General features: G+C 33.9%; 1 protein-coding gene across 1 annotated transcript in view; it reads right to left on the bottom strand.

Annotated features, from left to right (window-relative positions):
* SEMA3A (semaphorin 3A) overlaps positions 1-20500 on the bottom strand; it is a 366549-nt gene extending 346049 nt beyond the window's left edge. The window contains 1 exon segment of the mRNA XM_052638692.1: positions 20429-20500. Within this exon segment, the coding sequence (XP_052494652.1) occupies positions 20429-20500 (72 nt within the window).
* Between the last annotated feature and the right edge of the window lie 958 nt (positions 20501-21458).

Genomic DNA, 21458 nt, shown 5'->3' with positions numbered 1-21458 from the left:
GACAGACGCTTTACCATCTGGGCCACCAGGGAATTCCTATGAACTTAGTTATATGAACTATTTCAAGGTAGTATGTTACCTCTTTGAGGAATACTTAATTTAGAGATTAATATTTAACTGCGGATTAGATGAATGTTCTTTTCTGATCCATGAGTAGATTGAGTAATAATTTGGACAAGAAACCCTTTTGTTTGCCCTTAAGATCTTAATGGTTATTGTTTGGTTAATCAAATTTTATTTCTTTTCCCTAGAACAGTTCAGCAGTAGAATGAAATCTGATGTTGTTGATAAATTTGGCTATTAACTATAAACACATCAACTACCTTAAATAAAAGAAGAAGAAAAAAGGACATGAAAGGGTTCAGAACATATACCAGATATTATTCCAACAAATGCCAATAAATGAATCATAATTTATTCTCAATAAATTTCTTTCTGTGTGATGATGCATTACCCTGGAATTCTGTTCGTACCATTTCATTACGTCATATAAAAATTAAAGCAATATAAAATGGAAAGTTTCATATAAATAATATTGATACTCCTTTTTTAAGTATAAAGCAGAATTTATTCATTTACACTAAATAGATGGACATTTTGAGTTATTTTACCTGCCTTTAATATTTTATCCATTGTTCCTACCCATAATACTTGCAAGCAACAATGAAGAAATCTATGGAGCAAGGAATCTAAGGATTATTAGCAAAGGATCTCATGTTCAAATTTTGTTATAAGTTCATTTGACTGAATTCCTTTTCATTCTTCCTTGCCAACTAGTTTACATGGCCTGTAAGAAAAGCTAAACAACTTAAATACGTGATAATGCTCTTACATTTGTTTAGCTTTTCTTATAGGCTATGTAAACTAGCTGGCAATGAAGAATGAAAAGGAATTCAGTCAAATGAACTTAACAAAATTTGAATATGAGATCCTTTGCTAATAATCCTTAGATTCCTATGCTCCATAGATTTCTTCATTGTTGCTTGCAAGTATTATGGGTAGGAACAATGGATAAAATATTAAAGGCAGGTAAAATAACTCAAAATGTCCATCTATTTATGAAACAATAATCTTTATAACAGTAAACATTTCCAACTTGGAATTTGTATTACCAAGTTCTTTCAAGCCACACCATCAGGTAGTCTTATGCAACAAAATTTTAAACATAAGAAAGTGTCATGCACACATGTAATAGAGGGTGATTTCCTTCTCATAAGTTGTTTAGTCATTATTCGATACTGTGCTGACATTACTGACATCTGACACTGTTCATTCTTCAGTTTAAAAGTGAAAAGCTTCTTAGGAAGAAAAACCTCTCTTGTCCACTTTAATTCCCTAAAGAGTTATTCCTTTGGGCAAAATAATCGTGTGGAGCACCTGTGGTGCAAGTGCTAAAGAATATCAAGCAAAACCCAGCCACAGCTGTGCTGTAATCACTGAAGTGTGCCCAGTGCATAATGGCACATTAGGTAGGCATTGAGCTCTGCCAGTTTATGAGGTCTCTTACAGAATTAGGCAGACTTTTTCACTGAAACCCATGGAGCAGAAATTGCTACTTCTAAACTAATCCATTTTCAAATTACCATCCAATTGTGACTGATGACCTCACTACAAATCCGCTTATCTACCTCCAACCACTCAACAAGCAAAGGAGAATCAATCCTTATTTTCCTTTATTTTCTACTCTTTACAAAAAACTCTTCTGCCATTCTTAGTCACCTTTAGAGCCACTGCAGCTGTGAAGATAAGCATGACAAATGTTAAATGCTGCCTAATAGTGCTAATTTGGAAGGTAAAATGGGAAAGTAGAATACGTGCGTATTATGATATATGGTTTAACTAAGGTTTGATATAGAAATTGCTGATGTAAATTATAGCTAATTTCATGAGTGTATTTAAATAATTAATTTAGATCACCGTATATTGATGCTTGATTAAAAAAAAAAGTCTATCACTATGATATGCAGCATTTTTTTTAGTGAAAACCATGGGTCCAGAATAATCACCTGCGTAGATAACACTTAGAATATTTGGTATCCTTTATTCTGAAAATGAAGCCAATGCACAATAATTTATTTAGCTGAAGGCAATATCATATAAAAATGTGTAGGAAGCAAAAACCACACGAATTAAAAATATTCCTAATTTCTTCTCATTAAACTTTATAATGGTAGGGAGCATCAGTCACTTTATGTTCCCCAAAGTTGGTAGTTGCAAAACATATAAATAAAGAATGCATAAAAGTCACAAGACTGAGGTAGGGTATTAAGAGGTACAAGCTACTAGACAAGAAAACGACGCAGATATATAGTTTGAGTAAATTCCAGGAGCTGGCAATGGACAGGGAGGCCTGGCATGCTGCAGTCCATGGGGTCGCAGAGTTGGACACGACTGAGTGACTGAACTGAACTGACATAGATAGATTGTATAGCATAGGAAGAATAGCCAATACTTTACAATAACTATAGATGGAGTACTACCTTTAAAAATGGTGAACCATTAGGTTGTATACCTGAAACTTATGTGTATCTATACATCAATCAATAAATAAATTTTTAAAAAGAATATATAAGTGATAGGAAATGTATCTCTGTCTATTAGAAAATTAGAATTAGCCATTAACAGTCAAAGACATTTGGATGCATATCAAAAGTCAAAGCTTAGAGTATGTTTTGTTGGTTATTTTAGTATGAAAAATATCTTCTCTGGTTCTTTGAAAGCTTTTCCTATGGAGCAGCTAGTAGAGAAATAATCAGTGAATATATTAATGTATGTACGGGAGTATTTATTTACATATTTCTTGAGGCAAATCATCTACAAGTAGCAATTTAAAAACAGTTCTAGCAGAATTGTGGAATGTCTATTCACAAATGCACTGGGCAAAGCAGTAGTTACAAAAATTTCAGCCTTGGCAGGGTGATGGATGAGGCAGAGAAATAATTATTTCCATGTCTATAATTAAAGCACATATTTTTAATGTTTCCTTCTTAAACATAATCAAAATTCAAACATCTGGACCAATCACTGCTGTGAAGCATCATTGTCACAGTTTTACCCACAGTTCCCATCAGGCACTGAGAGAATATCTTCTCAAAGGAGCTGGAGTTACTGTCTCACAATTGCATACTGATTTATCTAGATTTGTCAGGGCCTCTTTCTGAACATTATTCAATGGTATTTCTTACATTTGGTGTATAGAGTAGTGAAAGTCATTTGTAAAGTGTTACAATACTACCTACTCCAAAATACTTACTAGTAGGTGGGATGAAAGAAAACTACTTCACAAATTAATGCAAAAACCCCAAACAATTCTATTTTGGTTTACAATATCTTCATTTTAGGAGTAATACTATCAAATTTTTGATTATCTGTACAAATGGATGGGAAAAAACCACACCTCTATAAATTACAATTAGTAATCCAAAAACTTTTCAAGTGCATTCATCTGACTGTTTTCCAAAATATCTATATTTTGTTATAGAATAAATATTTTCAGACAAAATCAGCATGTATTCACTTCAACTAGTGGAAATATAAGAAGTTATATAGTGAAGTCGTTCAGTCGTGTCCAACTCTTTGCGACCCCATGGACTGTAGCCTGCCAGACTCCTCTGTCCATGGGATTTTCCAGGCAATAGTACTGGAGTAGATTGCCATTTCCTTCTCCAAGGGATCTTCCCAACCCAGGGATTGAACCCGGGTCTCCCACATTGTAGACAGACACTTTACCGTCTGAGCCACCAGGGAAGTCAAGAAGTTATGTAAGGGGAAAAATTTACATTAAATTGCCTATATCACCTCCTTCCTTCAGGTTGCTAAGATCAGCAGTAGCCTCTTCCACATCTTTCTTTCCACTGATGAACACATATATGGCTATATATCATATAGATTGTTTTATGTGATCAGTTTAACAAAAACAGCATCATAACATAAATACTGTTTAGCAAAATTGTTTTATCATGAAACATAAATCATGAATAGGCTTCTAGTCAAATGCATATATCTGAACCGTGCTGTTAATCAGTGTGTTGTATTCAACAGTACAGATTAAAACCACATGATCTAACTAGGCCCCAGTAGTAAACATTTGGATACTCTTGGACAAGTTTTTACCTGTTGTCCTTGTTGATTTGCCCTACTTGTTAGCTATTATTTTATTAAAATATATGCATTTTCATTTTAGTAGCTAATTTTTTATCAGTTTTCATGAATTCATGTCCATTTGGATTCCCTCCAGCAATGAGTAGACCCACTTCCTGGCACCCTAGAATCATTGACTAGATTTCCTCTTTTTAATTTTCATCAACCTGATGGAAGAAAAATGGCATCTCATTACTGCTATACAGTTGGCAGTTTCTGCTAGTAAGCTTTAGCATCCTTTCCTATGTTTGCTGCATATTATAGCCTGGTCTGCTCTAAATTCCTATTTGTATGTTTTGGCCAGTTTTATATTAGGTTATTTGTCTATATTTATCACCATAATTAAATAAATTAGATCTCTATAGTCTTCTCATGGGAGTTATACGAAGGCTAAGTGAAGACAGAGAAGTGGGCACCGTGCCATCTTAGCACTTACCATATTTTATTGAAAGTTTTACTATATTGCTCCATGATGACATTGCTCTGATTGTAGGCACTTATTTTTATTTCTCTTGTACCAATAATTTATTATAATATCTGAAATACTCTAAATATTCTGTAAATGAAAGCTGAACTGATAAAATGGTGAGAAAAGTACATCTTCAATTAAGTTGCCAGATAGTTAAGGGAAAGAATCATATCTTGTATTTATATGTCTCCAGTGGAAAGCTGTTCAAATAATACCTATGTATCAACTGGTAACTCAGTCTTTCTTTTCCAGTTTTATTTGATACAACTGACATATATAACATTGTGTATATTTGAGGTTTGCAACATGATGACTTGATACACATATGTATTGTGAAATGATTATCACAATAAAACTAGTTAACACAGCTCTAACCTTACATGGCATCACGAACTCAATGGACATGAGTTTGAGCAAGATCTGGGAGTTGTTGATGGACAGGGAAGCCTGGGGTGCTGCTGTAGTCCACAGAGTCACAAAGAGTCGGACACAACTGAGCGACTGAACTGAACCTCTCATTATAACTGTGTGTGTGTGTGTGTGCATATGTGTATGGTGAGAACATTTAAGATTTACTCTTAACAACTTTCAAGTACACAGTACAGTATTAACCACACTGCACATTAGGTCTTTAGAACTTATTCATCTTGTAACTGGAAGTTTGTATCCTTTAACCAAATTCTATTTCCCCTACTCCCAGTCCCTAGCAACTACCAATCTACTTTGCTTCAGCTTTCCACATATAAGTGAGATCACACAGCATTTGTCTTTCCTGTCTGACTTATTTCACTTTTGGTTGCTCAATCTTGCAACTTTTTTCCCCACCTTCACAATTTTATCTTGGAATTAAAAACAGTTCAACTTCAAGTTTAAATCTGTGAATGGAGAATGCTAGGGGCCCTTCTCTTCCCACTGCAGTATGTAGGACCTTTGTATAATATTCATTTTCAATGTTAAGTTTTTTTAGTTGCCTTACTTTTAGTATTATGTTCATTCTATACAAACTTGGCAACTGAAGATTGTGTGGAATTTCAACTAACACATCTCAGATGTGCATGATCTCAGCCTGTGGGATATGAAAGGATTTAATTTAGAAGGCACCACCATCCAACTTCAGAGTCTAGACTGGCAACTGCTCTAGAATTTATCGATAAGACCATGGTGTCTTGATTCAAAATAGATGACAGTATCATTTAATCAAAATGCTGACAGTATCATTTTGTTAAATGAGTGGCATTAAGTTTGCTATTTTTGTTGGATATTCTTACATTAAGTGACTAGGCTGTAGAGGTACGGATTTTACTTCATTCACAAAACATGAATGCTATCATTCATTTTTTGCTTGAGGCACAACTTTTGTAAAGAATACAGTCTCTAAGAAGGGAAATAACTGAAATGAAGTCCACATGTTTGCAGTAGAAACAATATCTTTATAGCTTCCAAAATTTTGACTTCTATATCTATGCTTTCTACTGACTGTCTTACATGGGACAAATCATTTTGCTCTCTCTCATTTTTTTCATTCTTATACCTAAAAAATTTGTGTGGAATAATTTTAAAAACTTTTCCTGTTCTAACTTTGCTTTCTTTGGTAAAACAAAGCAACTAGGAAGTAAAATAAGGAAATTACGCTGTCTGATGCTCAAAGTATTACATATCATTTATTTTTTTACTATATAGTATACTCCTTACTCCTCTTTGGTTACATTTAACTCAATCATAATCAAGGATTTTTATAATGATTCTGAAAATAAGTCAACAATACATTAAGGATAGCTTTGTAAAGCTTGTGATATAATAGTCATTATCATGGTGAGATTTGATAATTCAAACATGATCATAAATGCATAATTTATGTCAAAGCCAATTTCATAGGTATTCTCATATTTTACTGAAAGCAGCAAGAAATCATGATAGTAATTAAACAAAATATATAATATTTAAATATAAGCTAAACTAATCAAATGATAAACATATTAACTGAGTAACTTCCGGTGAATAAAAGAGTAAATAGAGAATCACAATCTTCAACTTATTTGAAAATATAATGTATAGAAGTAGCCATTGAATAAGAAGTTGTAAGTGTGATGATACCGTAAAACATGAAGGGTTTTTTTGCGGAAGTAATACTGAGCTGAGACATGAAAGGTTATATGGAATTAGCTAGATAAAGGGATGATTGAAATTAAGCTTTTTGGCAGAGCAATTGATAAAAACATTTTATGTAGTTTCTTCAAAATAGCCACTTTAATATGTGTATCTTCTTTTTAATCATGAATTTGAGCATCATATTCATCAACTAGTATAAAAGTTGGATGAGACCCATGGTAAAGGATGGATAAGTTTTGCATATTATCTGGTAATAAATGTGTTTCAATAGATTGATCCATCATTTCCTTACCAGATGAATCTATGGCAGTGCGGCAGTCTACATAGTAGCTATAGTTGTCAAAGTGCAGAGTGACTTCTTGACTGCTGTTCTTAATTATAGAACTGCAACTGATTTTTCTATTGGTGTGACTGATCTTAGATATCCTGGAAATACTCTGTGATTAAACATGCCTTTATTTTTTTCATTTTGTATTTCCATACTCCTTTTATGGTTGAAGAAAGAACTGAAGAACCTCCGTCCATCCTATGGATGGAGGTTCGTGACATTGTACAGGGGACATGGATCAAGACCATCCCCAAGGTAAAGAAATGCAAAAAGGCAAAATGGTTGTTTGAGGAGGCCTTACAAATAGCTGTGAATAGAAGAGGAGCGAAAGGCAAAGGAGAAAAGGAAAGATATACCCATTTGATTATAGTGTTCCAAAGAATAGAAGGGAGAGATAAGAAAGCCTTTCTCGGTGATCAGTGCAAAGAAATAGAGGAAAACAACAGAATGGGAAAGAATAGAGATCTCTTCAAGAAAATTACAGATACCAAGGGAACTTTTCATGCAAAGATGGGCACAATAAAGGACAAAAATGGTATGGATCTAACAGAAGCAGAAAATATTAAGAAGAGGTGGCAAGAATACACAGAAGAATCATAAAAAAAAAAAAAAAGATCTTTATGATCCAGATAATCATGATGGTGTGATCACTAATCTAGAGCCAGACATCCTGGAATGCGAAGTGAAGTGGGCCTTAGGAAGAATCACTATGAACAAAGCTAGTGGAGGTGATGAAATTCCAATTGAGCTATTTTAAATCCTAAAGATTTACAGTGATGCTGTTACAGTGCTGCACTCAATATATCAGCAAATTTGGAAACCTCAGCAGTGGCCACAGGACTGGAAAAGGTCAGTTTTCATTACAATCCCAAAGAAAGGTAATGCCAAAGAATGTTCAAACTACCACACAATTGCACTCATCTCACATGCTTGTAAAGTAATGCTTAAAATCCTCCAAACAGTACATGAACCATGAACTTCCAGATGTTAAAGCTTAGTTTAGAAAAGGCAGAGGAATGAGAGATCAAATTGCCAACATCTCTTGGATCATCGCAAAAACAAGAGAGTTCCAGAAAAATCTATACTTCTGCTTTATTGACTATGCCAACACCTTTGACAGTGTCGATCACAACAAACTCTGAAAAATTCTTCAAGAGATGGGAATACCTGACCACCTGACCTGCCTCTTGAGAAACCTGTATGCAGATCAGGAAGCAACAGTTAGAATTGGACATGGAACAACAGATTGGTTCCAAATTGGGAAAGGAGTACATCAAGGCTGTATATCGTCAGCCTGCTTATATAACTTACATGCAGACTACATCATGAGAAACCCTGAGCTGGGTAAGCACAGGCTGGAATGAAGATTGCCAGGAGAAATATCAATAACCTCATATATGCAGATGTCACCATCCTTATGGCAGAAAATGTAGAACTAAAGAGCCTCTTGATGAAAGTCAAAGAGAAGATTAAAAAAGTTGGCTTAAAACTCAAAATACAGAAAACTAATATCATGGCATCTGGTCCCATCACTTCATGTCAAATAGATGGGAAAACAGTGGAAACAGGGGCTGACTTTATTATGGGGGGCTCCAAAATCACTGCAGATGGTAATTGCAGCCATGAAATTAAAAGACACTTGCTCCTTGGAAGTAAAGTCATGATCAACCTGGACAGCATATTAAAAAGCAGAGACATTACTTTGCCAACAAAGTCAGTCTAGTCAAAACTATGGTTTTTCCAGTAGTCAAGTATGGATGTGAGAATTGGACTATAAAGAAAGTTGTGCACCAAAGTACTGATGCTTTTGAACTGTGGTGTCGGAGAAGGCTCTTGAGAGTCCCTTGGACTGCAAGGAGATTCAACCAGTCCATCCTAAAGGAAATCAGTCCTGAATATTCATCGGAAGGACCGATGCTGAAGCTGAAACTCCAATACTTTGGTCAGCTAATGCAAAGAACTGACTCATTAGAAAAGATCCTGATGCTGGATAAGATTGAAGGCAGGAGGAGAAGGGGATGACAGAGGATGAGATGGTTGGATGGCATCACTGACTCAATGAACATGAGTTTGAATAAACTCTGGAAGTTGGCAATGAAAAGGGAGGCCTGGCGTGCTGCAGTCCATGGGGTTGCAAAGTTGGACACGACTGTGGGACTGAACTGAACTCCTTTATAGCTTTTAGTCACTATACAAGGAGAATTTAGAATTGTGAGTATTGTTAGGTTAAAAATCTTTTAAATGCCATCATTTAAAAAAATATATTTTCACTACAAAACTCCTAAGTACTCCTCCTCATAAAGCATCCCCAACTTGGCAATTTGATAGTGTATTTACAGTTTTAACACCACTTGAAATCATGTCATTTTTGTCACATTATTCAGTAAATTGGCTTTCTGAATAACATTTGATACACTTTTTTGATATTTTTAATAATATTGAGAAAAACACTACTTAAAATACAAACTTAAATAATTTCATCTGAACTGCTATACTTTTTTGATTAAAAATTAATTCTATGTTTCAGTCTGAATGTTTTTGGCTTTACTTTTAGAAACAAAACGTAACTGTCCTTAACAAAGAAAGTTCAAAGGAATTTGCGACCACGTATTTGGAATGATGTGGACCTAAATTCCTCCAAAACATGAGGATCTGATCTTAATGTTTATAGTGTAGATTAAAACTAATTTTTCCAGAAACTCCACTCATAAGAATTAATCTATATGGATCTATGTACAACAGTCTACAAATTCAACTAATGTTAATATCCACATCATTCTGCTTTTTTCTTCATTTCTTATTTTCAGTTTTGGCTAACAGCTATTGGTTAAGGTTTCACTAAAAAGAGTGGAGTGTGATAGTTTCCAAAGCAACTGTCTCTGACCTCAGGCAAATCTCTGATGACTATGGGTAGCACTTCTAGACATCAGTTGTTCCAAAGTCCACTTTTGTCCCAACAGAGATACAGTTTTGATGAAACCCAGATGAGCTATAACTGTATTTTCGTCTATACTCGCATTTAAGCTATAGATAATTATCTAAGGCAATAGGAGAATAGAAATAACATAAATGATGAAATCTGCAGATAATCTCAAAGCGTCACTTTAGTCAATAATTTTGAATCCCTCATCTATCAAATCTCTTAGTAAAATGTCTTAGTATGTATTAAAATGGACAGATGTGAAGTTTTTTTTTTTTCTCTTCATATACTAAAGGTGACAATAAGTTATAAAGTGATTCTCAAGATATGGCCACAAGGGAGGAAAGCATAATTAATCATTGGTGCGGATATTTCTTCCCGAGAAACTTAAGAAATTCTTTCTTCTGCCTATCAAATCTCCAGAAAAAACATAACCATCACTCATAATTATATGTAAGTTAAATAAATTTATTTAAAGAAATCTGATTATTTGTTAAGAGGATTAAACATACAAATCCACCTCTTCATTCTTCCTTAGCCTGAGTAGAGGTATAAGAGAATTAACAAACAAAAAGAAATATATTCAACCACTAGGATAAAAAGAATGATAAAAGTGATCACAGCAATATAAGGCTTTAAGGAAATTTGGTAACAAGGAATTCACATAAACTTGACAAAGGGGAGCTAGAAGACCTCTGAAGAAAAGCAAATCCACTTACTCTAAAGAAAAGGGAAGATGATCAATGATCAGAGGCATACCTTACCAGGATAAAAATCAGGAGGTCGACATTTCCCCCATTTTCTCCCAAAATATCAGCAATCTGTGTCAGTAATTTTTCCTGCTAAGCCACACTAGAGAAAGTATCCCATATATCATCATTTGGTGGTCCACAGTGAAAAGATTGATTTGCTTACTGGCCAATACAAAGTGTAATCTAATGATACACAAAATAGCCTCTAATCTCTCCCACCCAAATCCCACCCACACAATGCTTTTAAAAATGGTTTGACATCTTACTGATGGACAATTCAGAATTACCTGACTCAAGAGGAAAACTGACAGCATGAGTGGAGAACAAAAATTTCCAAAATAGCAACTGAAGGAATTTGAAAAAAACAGACAATGAAAGACATGAACATCTCAAAACTATAATGAACCTTCTCCAGAAATAAGAAAATATACTTAAGCTATTCAAAATAAATAAGCAAACAAGACTCTAAGAAAAAAGAAATTGAGAACCAAAAAGAGACAGAAAATTCAGGGAAGAAACATAAACATTTGCAATATATACAATATATAACTTCTTATATATATTTTACTAATCTATCTATATATATCTTGATAATTATATATATATATCTCAGTCTCCATCCACTAATATCTCTCTATATGCAGAGAGAGATATAAACTATGTGTGCTAAGTCACTTCAATCATCTCTGACTGTTTGTGATTCTATGGAGTGTAGTCCACCAGGCTCCTCTGTTCATGGGATTCTCCAGGTATGAATACTAGAGTGGGCTGCCATGCCTTCCTCTAGGGGATCGTCCCGACCGAGGGATCAAACCCATGTCTTCCACATCTCCTGCATTGGCAGGTGGGTTGTTTACCACTAGCACCACCTGGGAATTCCCATATTAAGGTATAAAAATCTTTACATATGTTTACCATAACTGAAGGACATGGATTTCATATCAAAAGGGTCTGCTTACTACTAACTGCAAAGATCACAAAATAAAACAAATCCCGAAAAGCATAACATAACTACATGCCAGATTACCAGGGACATATATCATATCCTAAAAGCCTTCCCATTTTTTTTTGTAGAAAATTGAGGGATATATGTGATAAAAGAACAGAAATCAGAATGCATTAAATGTTCAATTTCAGCATTAAATTGATGACTTGAAAATAAACAGATGCAAGTATTAAGCATAAGAATGCTGTGCTGATTATGTTAATATCATCTAAAATAGACATCAAGGCATAAGCATTAGCAAAGATAGGAAGAAACAGTACACAATGATTGAAGGATCAATTCAGCAGGAAGATATACTGAACATAAACATGTATGAACTTATAAAGGATCCACAAAGCATGAGAAACAATAATTGACAGAACTAAAGTAAGAAAATTAACCTAATCACAGTAAGAGATTTTATTAGAATAACTAGACAGAAATAAATCAGTAAACACATAGTACATATAAAGTGCAGTACTTATGGTGGGACTTAAAAAAACTCTCAGTAGATTTTAAATGATTGATATCGGAGTGTGTTCTCTGGCCACAAAGGCATTATACGTAAGTAATGAAATGTCTAAAGAAACATAAGTTGATTTATAAATTCAACAAAATCATAATTAAAATTTCATGAAGCCTTTCTTTGAAGATGAGGGAAGTTTTATGGGAAAGCAAGCAATCTAGAAAAACCAAAGAAATTTTAAAATTAAAAATGTAGCTGAGTTCATCACCTTACAATTTAATTTCAAGGCTACAAAAATCAAGTCACTGTGTTATTGGCCAAAGGGTAGACACATAGTTCAATGGAGAAAATTAGATAATTGAGAAATAGCTATTGATTTTTCATGAAGTTCTTAAGGTAAGTCAATGGAGAAAAACATGTTTTCAACAAATGATGTTAGAACAACTAGACATTGACATGGAAATAAAAGATTAATCTTGATGCTTACTTACCCCACATGTAAAAATCAACTCAAAATGTGTCATAGTACTTCAAAACTAAAACAATAAAACTTAGAAGAAATATTGGAGAAAAAAATGTAACCTTGGGATAAGCATGATTTCTTAGTATCCAACAATCATAAAAGAAGAAAAAAAATGAAGTATTGCACATGCTCCCCATTAAATTTTTTGCTATTCAAAAGAAACTTAAAAAAATTAAATTTATTAGGTGGAGGAAAATATTCACAAAACATATTTATCTACAAAAGAACTTGTATCTAGACAATAAAAATGCTCTTAAAAATCAAAATTAATAAGACTTAAAGCAAGTTAAAATTTTAGAAAATATTTCTACCTGATGCAAAGAGCTGGCTCATTGGAAAAGACCTTGATACTCGGAAAGATTGAAGGCCAAAGAGTAGGGGGCGGCAGAGCATGAGATGATTACATTGCATCACTGACCCAGCGGACATGAGTTTGAGCAAACTCTGGGAGATAGTGGAGGACAGAGGAGCCCGGTGTGCTACAGTCCATGAGGTCAGACACAACTTAGTGACTGAACACCAACATTAGAAAAGAAGGCATACAAATGGCAAATAAATGAAAAGACATGTAATGTCATTATTTATCAGGGAAATGCAAATTAAAGACCCACTGAAATATCACCCTATACACATGAAAATGGCTAAAATTAAAAAGACTGAAAACATGAAGGTTTGCAAGGATACAGAGCAAGGATTAGCAAACTTTTTGTTTAAAGGACCAGATAGTAAGTATGTTAATCTTTGGTGGCCATATGGTTTTTGTCACAATTAGTTAATTCTGCATTCCTACCTTGAAAGCAGCTCATTCATAAACTAATGAGTGTGCCTGTGTTCCAGTACAACTTTATTTATAAGTATAGCTGAATTTGGTTCAAGAGTGATAGTTTACAGACTCTGGACACAGAGACTCTCATACACTGCTCAGGCTAATGACAAATGGTACAACCACTTTGGAAAACTGTCATTTCTTAAAATAATAATAATAATAAATATACACCTACCAACCAACTCTAATATCCAATCTTCTGTATTTTTCCAGAAGAAATGAAAACATATGTCCACATAAAGGCTTGCACACAAATGCTGAGAAAATTAATTTGGAAACATTTATAGTTGTTTACATTTATATGTATGTATGTATATATATATATGGGCTTCCTGGGTAGCTCACATGGTAAAAAATCTGCCTGCAATGCAGGAGACCCAGGTTTGATTCTCAAGTCAGTAAGAGTCAAAAGATAGAGATGATATATCCACCATCCAGTGAATGATAAACAAATGTATGTCTATTCAATGGAATACTGTTTAGCAATAAAAAATGAATGAACTCCTGGTACAAACCAGTAAATCGTTAAATCATTATGCTAAGTAAAACACACACACACAAACATGTATACTTATTTAATTTGTATAAAATGCAACCTGATGCATAGTACAAAAAGAGTAAAAAGTCACAAGGAATCTTATCAGGGTAAAGAAATGCTCTGAATCTTGCTTGTAGGGGTGGTTTCATGTATGTACAGTACTGTCAACTCTTTGCATGAGGTGGCCAAAGTACTGGAGTTTCAGCTTTAGTATCATTCCTTCCAAAGAACACCCAGGACTGATCTCCTTTAGTATGGACTGGTTGGATCTCCTTGCAGTCCAAGGGACTCTCAAGAGTCTCTCCAATTGCCACAGTTCAAAAGCATCAATTCTTCGATGCTCAACTTTCTTCACAGTCCAACCCACTTCAGTATTATTGCCTGGAGAATTTGGAGAATTTCATGGACAGAGGAGCCTGGTGGACTATAGTACATGGGGTCCCAGAGAGTTGGACATGACTGAGGGAGTAACCCAGACACACATTCCACATATATTTATATATATATATCTGTATATTACAGCTATGAATATAAAACAAATATTTAGCCAGCCATAAAATGCCATTCCCCTAAAAGGTTTGTTCCTTGACTGTGTGGATCACAATAAACTGGAAAATTCTGAAAGAGATGGGAATACCAGACCACCTGACCCGCCTCTTGAGAAACCTGTATACAGGTCAGGAAGCAACAGTTAGAACTCGACATGGAACAACAAATAGGAAAAGAAGTATGTTAAGGCTGTATATTGTCACCCTGCTTATTTAACTTATATGCAGAGTACATCATGAGAAACGCTGGACTGGAAGAAACACAAGCTGAAATCAAGATTCCTGGGAGAAACATTAAACACCTCAGATATGCAGATGACACCACCCTTATGGCAAAAAGTGAAGAAGAACTAAAAAGCCTCTTGAAGAAAGTGAGAGGAGAGTGAAAATGTTGGCTTAAAGCTCAACATTCAAAAAAACTAAGATCATGCATCCGGTCCCATCACTTCATGGGAAATAGATGGGGAAACAGTGGAAACAGGGGCTGACTTTATTTGGGGGGGGCTCCAAAATCACTGCAGATGGTGACTGCAGCCATGAAATTAAAAGACACTTACTCTTTGGAAGGAAAGTTATGACCAACCTAGATAGCATATTCAAAAGCAGAGACATTACTTTGCCAACAAAGGTCCGTCTAGTCAAGGCTATGGTTTTTCCAGTAGTCATGTATGTATGTGAGAGATGGACTATAAAGAAAGCTGAGTGCAGAATTAATGCTTTTGAGCTGTGGTGTTGGAGAAGACTCTTGACAGTCCCTTGGACTGCAAGGAGATCCAACCAGTCCATCCTAAAGGAGCTCAATCCTGGGTGTTCATTGGAGGGACTGATGTTGAAGCTGAAACTCCAATACTTTGGCCACCTGATGCAGAGAGCTGACTCATTTGAAAAGGCCCTGATGCTAGGAAAGATTGGGGGCAGGAGAAGAAGGGGATGACAGAGGATGAAATGGTTGGATGGCATCACCAACACAATCGACACGGGTTTGGGTGGACTCCAGGAATTGGTGATGGACAGTGAGGCCTGGTGTGCTGCATTTCATGGGGTTGCAAACAGTCAGACACAGCTGAGCTACTGAATTGAATGGAACTGAACTTGAGGCAGCACAGTACGTATGTGCTTATCTTATTATCCAACCTTTTCTGAATTATTTCTATCCACTGACAGACCTCTGTCTGTGAATGATGAGAATGTCATCTCTTTATTTTGCTCGCAGATATAAAGCATAGTTGAAAACAATGCTGATAAATAATGGAAATTATCAACAGATACTCCTAAAATGAAAGAGGAAGAAAATCCAGCAAAGTAGTATTTTAAAAGCAAGATATGATGACACAAAGGAAAGAACTGGAGAATGAAAGTTTAGAATTTAGGTTCTTACTGTCTGCGACTTATATTACATTTTTCTTGGCCTTAGTTTCCTTATGTAAACAATGAAATGATCTCTTAAATCCCTGCTGGCTCAGAAATTCTGTGGACCTAAAATCATTTAGCATAGATTAAGAAGGATAGAAGAAAAAAATCACAGTTTAGGGAAAGAAGGAATTATTAGCCCAGAAAAAGTAATAAGTCAGTCTGAATTTGAAGTAGAGTCTGTGCAAGCATTACAGACAATTAAGTTTTTCTAAGAGGTAGGAAACATTCTTCTTCTACTCATGGCCATTCCAATCCCACCCTCAGTACAGAGGAAGGTAGCATGTACTAGAATGCCTCAGGAGAAAAGCTATGCATAAGCATTCCTTCTGATCCTGTGGACACTAATATGTGGCCAGCATGATAAGGTAAGTGCTTGCCTAGTTGCCCAGGTCACCAAGGTTCTTGCCACTATAGCTAAGTAGGAGCTCAGTTCAGCATGAATGTCTTAGCTCAACTTCTCCCTTTCTGATAAGGAAAAGATATTCTAACTCTTGGAAAAATCTTAGAAGTGGCTATTAAATATTGAAACACTAATATGCTAAAAACTGAAGAGAATTTATTTTAAAATCATAATTAAATAACAGCTAAGTTAATAGGTGACTATTTTGAGTCAAAAGGATTCATCATTTTTTTTAAAGTCTTTAATAAATACTGACATCCTTTAAAGAATTTAAATGCTATAAATTGTTCTAACTCAATTCATCAGCAACTTATATATATATAAATGTTCTTACTCTTTCCTCTTGTCACTCACTAAATAAATATTGTCTGTTCCTTAAATTGGCAGGTGGGGGAGGCATATAGAATAAAGAATATTTTTCAAGTAAAAAAAAATTATACACTTAAACATCCATGAAAAGAGTAAAACTCTTTTGAAAGATAAGGTAAGTAAAAAAAGTAAATTGTAAAGTAGTCACAGAAAGGGAATTCTATACTATACATTATAAAATTCAAGTTGTAAAGTAAATCATGAAGTATTTCAAAATATGTAAAATATGTAAAAAGTAAAAGTAAGCAAGCAAAATAAAAAAAATATTGTTAGTCCCAATACATAAATGAGAAAATTTGATAAAAGTAAAATAATTTTCTCAAGGTCACATAATAATTCACCTTAAAATCCAGACTATGTGAGTCTGCAGTATAATTTCATTCTAGCTTACAAAACAGGCCAAAGTTATTCAACAGTCATAAGAGAATGAACTTCAAATAAAGTAAGGAATTGTATATACTACTCTTAATTTTCTTTTTTTTAGCATTCTGATTGTATCTCCTTTCTTACCCACACATTTTAAACTTTTTTAGTTAATGTGGACTTTTATCTCATATTCCTCTCTTCCAAAATCAGTACATCATTTTCCTAACTACAATCTCTTTTAATTGTCTTCTATTTTTTTATGAATGCTTAAAATTTATGTCATGAGCTTCCTAGTAAAGTATTCATATATATTCAACCTAGAATTTGTTTAGAATCAAACTTATATGAAGCCATGTCTAGGAAACAGTCAATATTTGTATAACTGTTCTCAGATTCAGGAAAGGAAAAAGCGTTATGGATCTTGGAATTCCCTAAGCAAATAAGTCATTAAATAATAGATTTAGCAAGACAAGCAAAATTTTGATTGTCTACTCTTTAAAATTATTATTTATATTAAATATTAAAAAAATTTACATGCAAAAATTCACCTTCAGGTTGCTTCTGTTAAAAAAGAAAGAAAAAAGGAATAAATAAAGGACAAAGTAGCACTGTCATGAAAATGGACATTGATAAAAAAAAAAAAAAAAAGGTCTTGGGGCTCCCACTTTGAAATAGCCAGATAGCATTTTCAAATAAACTGATATTTATCTATCCCAGTTTGTATATGTATCACTCAAAGCCTAGAATTTTAAGTTCAATTCTGCAAATAGTTCTATTATTTGATCAGTTATTAGCTGAATGTACTATTCTGACTTTTATAAATTCTACATGAGTTGACTACCAGTTCCTGTCTCACTTCAGTCCAATGTGTACACCGTTAATTGTTTCCAGTGATTTAAGACTCTTCTGCATGGACTGCTGATGTTTTTATAAATTAAATTTGGAAAACTAACTTGACTTTCAAGTATACGTTTAAGACAATGATGGCAATGACATTGAAATCAAGTCTATGTATGATTCATGGATAGGGAAAATCCCCTGGAGAAGGAAATGGCAACCCAGTCCAGTATTCTTGCCTGGAGAATCCCATGGACAGAGGAGCCTGGCAGGCTACACTCCACCGGGCCACAAGAGTCGGAGACGACTTAGCAACTAAACAACCACCACTATGTATGACTTTGATCTTCATAAATTTGGAACAGATTTCAGCTGGGACCCAGAAAATTCACTTTGTGAACCATACCTCCTTTATTGGTGCCTTATGAGACAACTGTGGGCTTCCCTGTTGTCTCAGAGGTTAAAGCATCTGCCCGCAACGCGTGAGACCTGGGTTCAATCCCTGGGTCAGGAAGATCCCCTGGAGAAGGAAATGGCAACCCACTCCAGTATTCTTGCCTGGAGAATCCCGTGGATGGAGGAGCCTGGTGGGCTACAGTCCTCGGGGTCACAAAGAGTCGGAAACGACTGAGCGACTTCACTTTCACTTTCACTTTCATGAGACGATTGTAATGGGAAAATCAGTGTTCTTGTTTGTTGAAAAAGACAGCAAATGTTTACTGTCTGTGTATATGATGCACTAATAAAAAATATAATCCAAGAAATTAGTTTTGTGAAAGGCTAAGAATTAACCTAGCCCCAAATGAATATATATACATATGTATACATATATATATACATATAATTTGTATACATATGTATATATATACACACATATATATATAACCATATGTATATGGTTACTAGTGTTTATTGCCTTGCCAATACTAAAGATATGAGATTTGTCCTGTATAAAAAAAAACATACTGACTTGATATTAACTTTGACAATTCCCATGTATACCTCAAGTCAGTGAATTTTTACCTTACACGGTAAATGTTTTTCACATATAAGGGAAGCTTCCATATATCAATTATAATGTAGTTTTCATAAGAATCTTATTTTTCTTGATACTAAATATGAAAAATCTGGAAAAAAAGCAGTTGTTCATATTAAGTAGAAATAATCATCTAGTTAAATTCAAAGATATCCAATAAAATTGGAAAACCTTTAGTTTTACTAAAATAAAAGTCAAACTAAAATTGATAAGCCACACATTTCAGTCTATTCAAAGATCCATAAGGAAAAAATTGAATAAATTTTTATTACTTTATTAAAATTATTATATAATCATATGTATTATATAATATAAATTATTGTATTATTATTGCTATTTTTAAAATATTCAATTTTTTCTTACTAATCTCATACTACTACTCATAGATCTTTAAGTATATGTTTTCACTCCTTTTTCATTCCTTCTAATAGCAATATATGTAATGTAGCGGGAGTGATAAGTCTAATGTTGATAAATTTTCTTTTTTCTTGATACAATGAAATGAGTTTGAGCAACAATTGAAGAGGGTTAAAAAAAGTCAATATAAATATATTCAGATTTCCTAACCATACTTTATTTTAAAGGTCATATTTTATTTTATTTTTTAATTTTTATTTATTTTTTATTTATTTTTTTGTGCTATTTATTTTTTATTTTTATTTTTTTACTTTACAATACTTTATCGGTTTTGCCATACATTGACATGAATCCGCCACGGGTGTATCTCACATTTTAGGTCAAAATTAAGATGGCATAACATATTAAAAACTGACTCCTCCCTCCGGTTTTGGCTCTTAAACCTGATAATGGATTCTAGTTGATAGTAACCATATGTGGTCAAGGAAATATAAAGGGGCAGGCTAGCCAAAGGATCTTACTGGATGGCAATCTGTCCATAGTACCAGCTATCTCTACTCTGTGGCTCCAGAGGAACATGGCAAACCCAGTCTAATCCTAAGTATAAAAATTTTTTTAGAAAAAAGAAAGAAAGAAAAGTAAAAGATTAGCAATCCAGATCTTGACATTTTAAAGTGGCAATGTGCTTCCTTAAATGGAGGAGGAAATGGCAGCCCACTCCAGTATTCTTGCCTGGGAAATCCCATGGATAGAGGAGCCTGGCGGGCTATAGTGCATGGGGTGGGGCATGACTGAGTGAGTAAGCAGGCCAGGGCAGGCTTTCCTAAAAACTGTTTTTTTTGTTTGTTTGTTTTGGTTTTGTCTGACATGTTGGAGCCCTCTCATATAACCAAATCATTCTACAGAATAGAAATTATACAAATGAAAATAGAAAGTACCCTTAGTTTTTAAAAATTACATTCTAAATTACATGCCAAAGAAATGTACTAGTAAATATAAAATTTTCACCAAAACTTATTAACATGCAAACATGCATATTTTCTTACCTCTTTCCAGGAAGAATTCTTAATTCCTGAGGTACATTTGTTCAATCCAACTGTTTAAGTATCTGGGCACATTAAGTACCCTGTAAAAATAAATAAACTCAGTCTTAGTGTTCAATTTAAATCAAACAATTAGCTATTAATTAATAGGTGCTTAAAAGTCAGTATAAATTTCTTCAAACAATCTTAATTCCTTGCATTGGAAAATGTAATTTAAGAAGGAAAAAGGTATTCTGAGAGGCAGACACTGAATCTGACAGCCATTTCACTCTGGTTCCTCTAAACAAATTACAATTTGTAATTATAATTGGATTTGAGGTACTTTGAAATAATTCATTATTTAGTCTCTGACTCTGCTAAAGAATAACTGATTTATTTGAGAATTAGTTGAAACACTAACACACTCTATTGATTTGTCCATAATGCTATGATGTCATTAACTTTTTTCACAATTGATGATGAAAGGCTCAAACTGACAACATAGCTAAGAAGTAATTTCATGGTGCTGCCAGCAAGTAACTGGATTACATTTTAACAAAAGCTTTTTTTCCCCATAAATAAAGAAGATATACTATATATATAAAGTAAATAGAAATTTTTAAATAACTGAATATTTTAAAAATGAAATTTAAAGTATACTTTGAATAGTTTTACTTTACTAGAGTAGATGCTTTTCAACATGAATCACACACTACTTCATATTTGAATAAATAAAAAAAAAAAGATATAGAAAACAAAATAAAGACAATTCAGACCTGGGCCCTAAACTGAAAAGTACAGAGTCTCATTTTGTCAAAGCAACAAAGAGTGTATAAATATTTATTAGCCTGGTATGTCTTATTAAACATTATTTATAAATAAAAACTATAGTAATACAGAAGTAGCATTTTTTCAGTTATTTCTAATCCTGTTTCTTTTACTATACATTTTTGAGAAATATAGATTTATTTCTATATTAATAGATTTTTGAGAAATACTGAATATATTATCCTACACTCTTCTCTGGATGCTTTACCAAGGTGATAAGATTAGA

The sequence above is a fragment of the Budorcas taxicolor genome, chromosome 4 (genome assembly GCF_023091745.1).
Source record: "Budorcas taxicolor isolate Tak-1 chromosome 4, Takin1.1, whole genome shotgun sequence".
NCBI lineage: Eukaryota > Metazoa > Chordata > Mammalia > Artiodactyla > Bovidae > Budorcas > Budorcas taxicolor.
The sequence above is the reverse complement of the archived record's forward strand: the minus strand, read 5'-3'. Positions and strand labels throughout refer to the sequence as shown.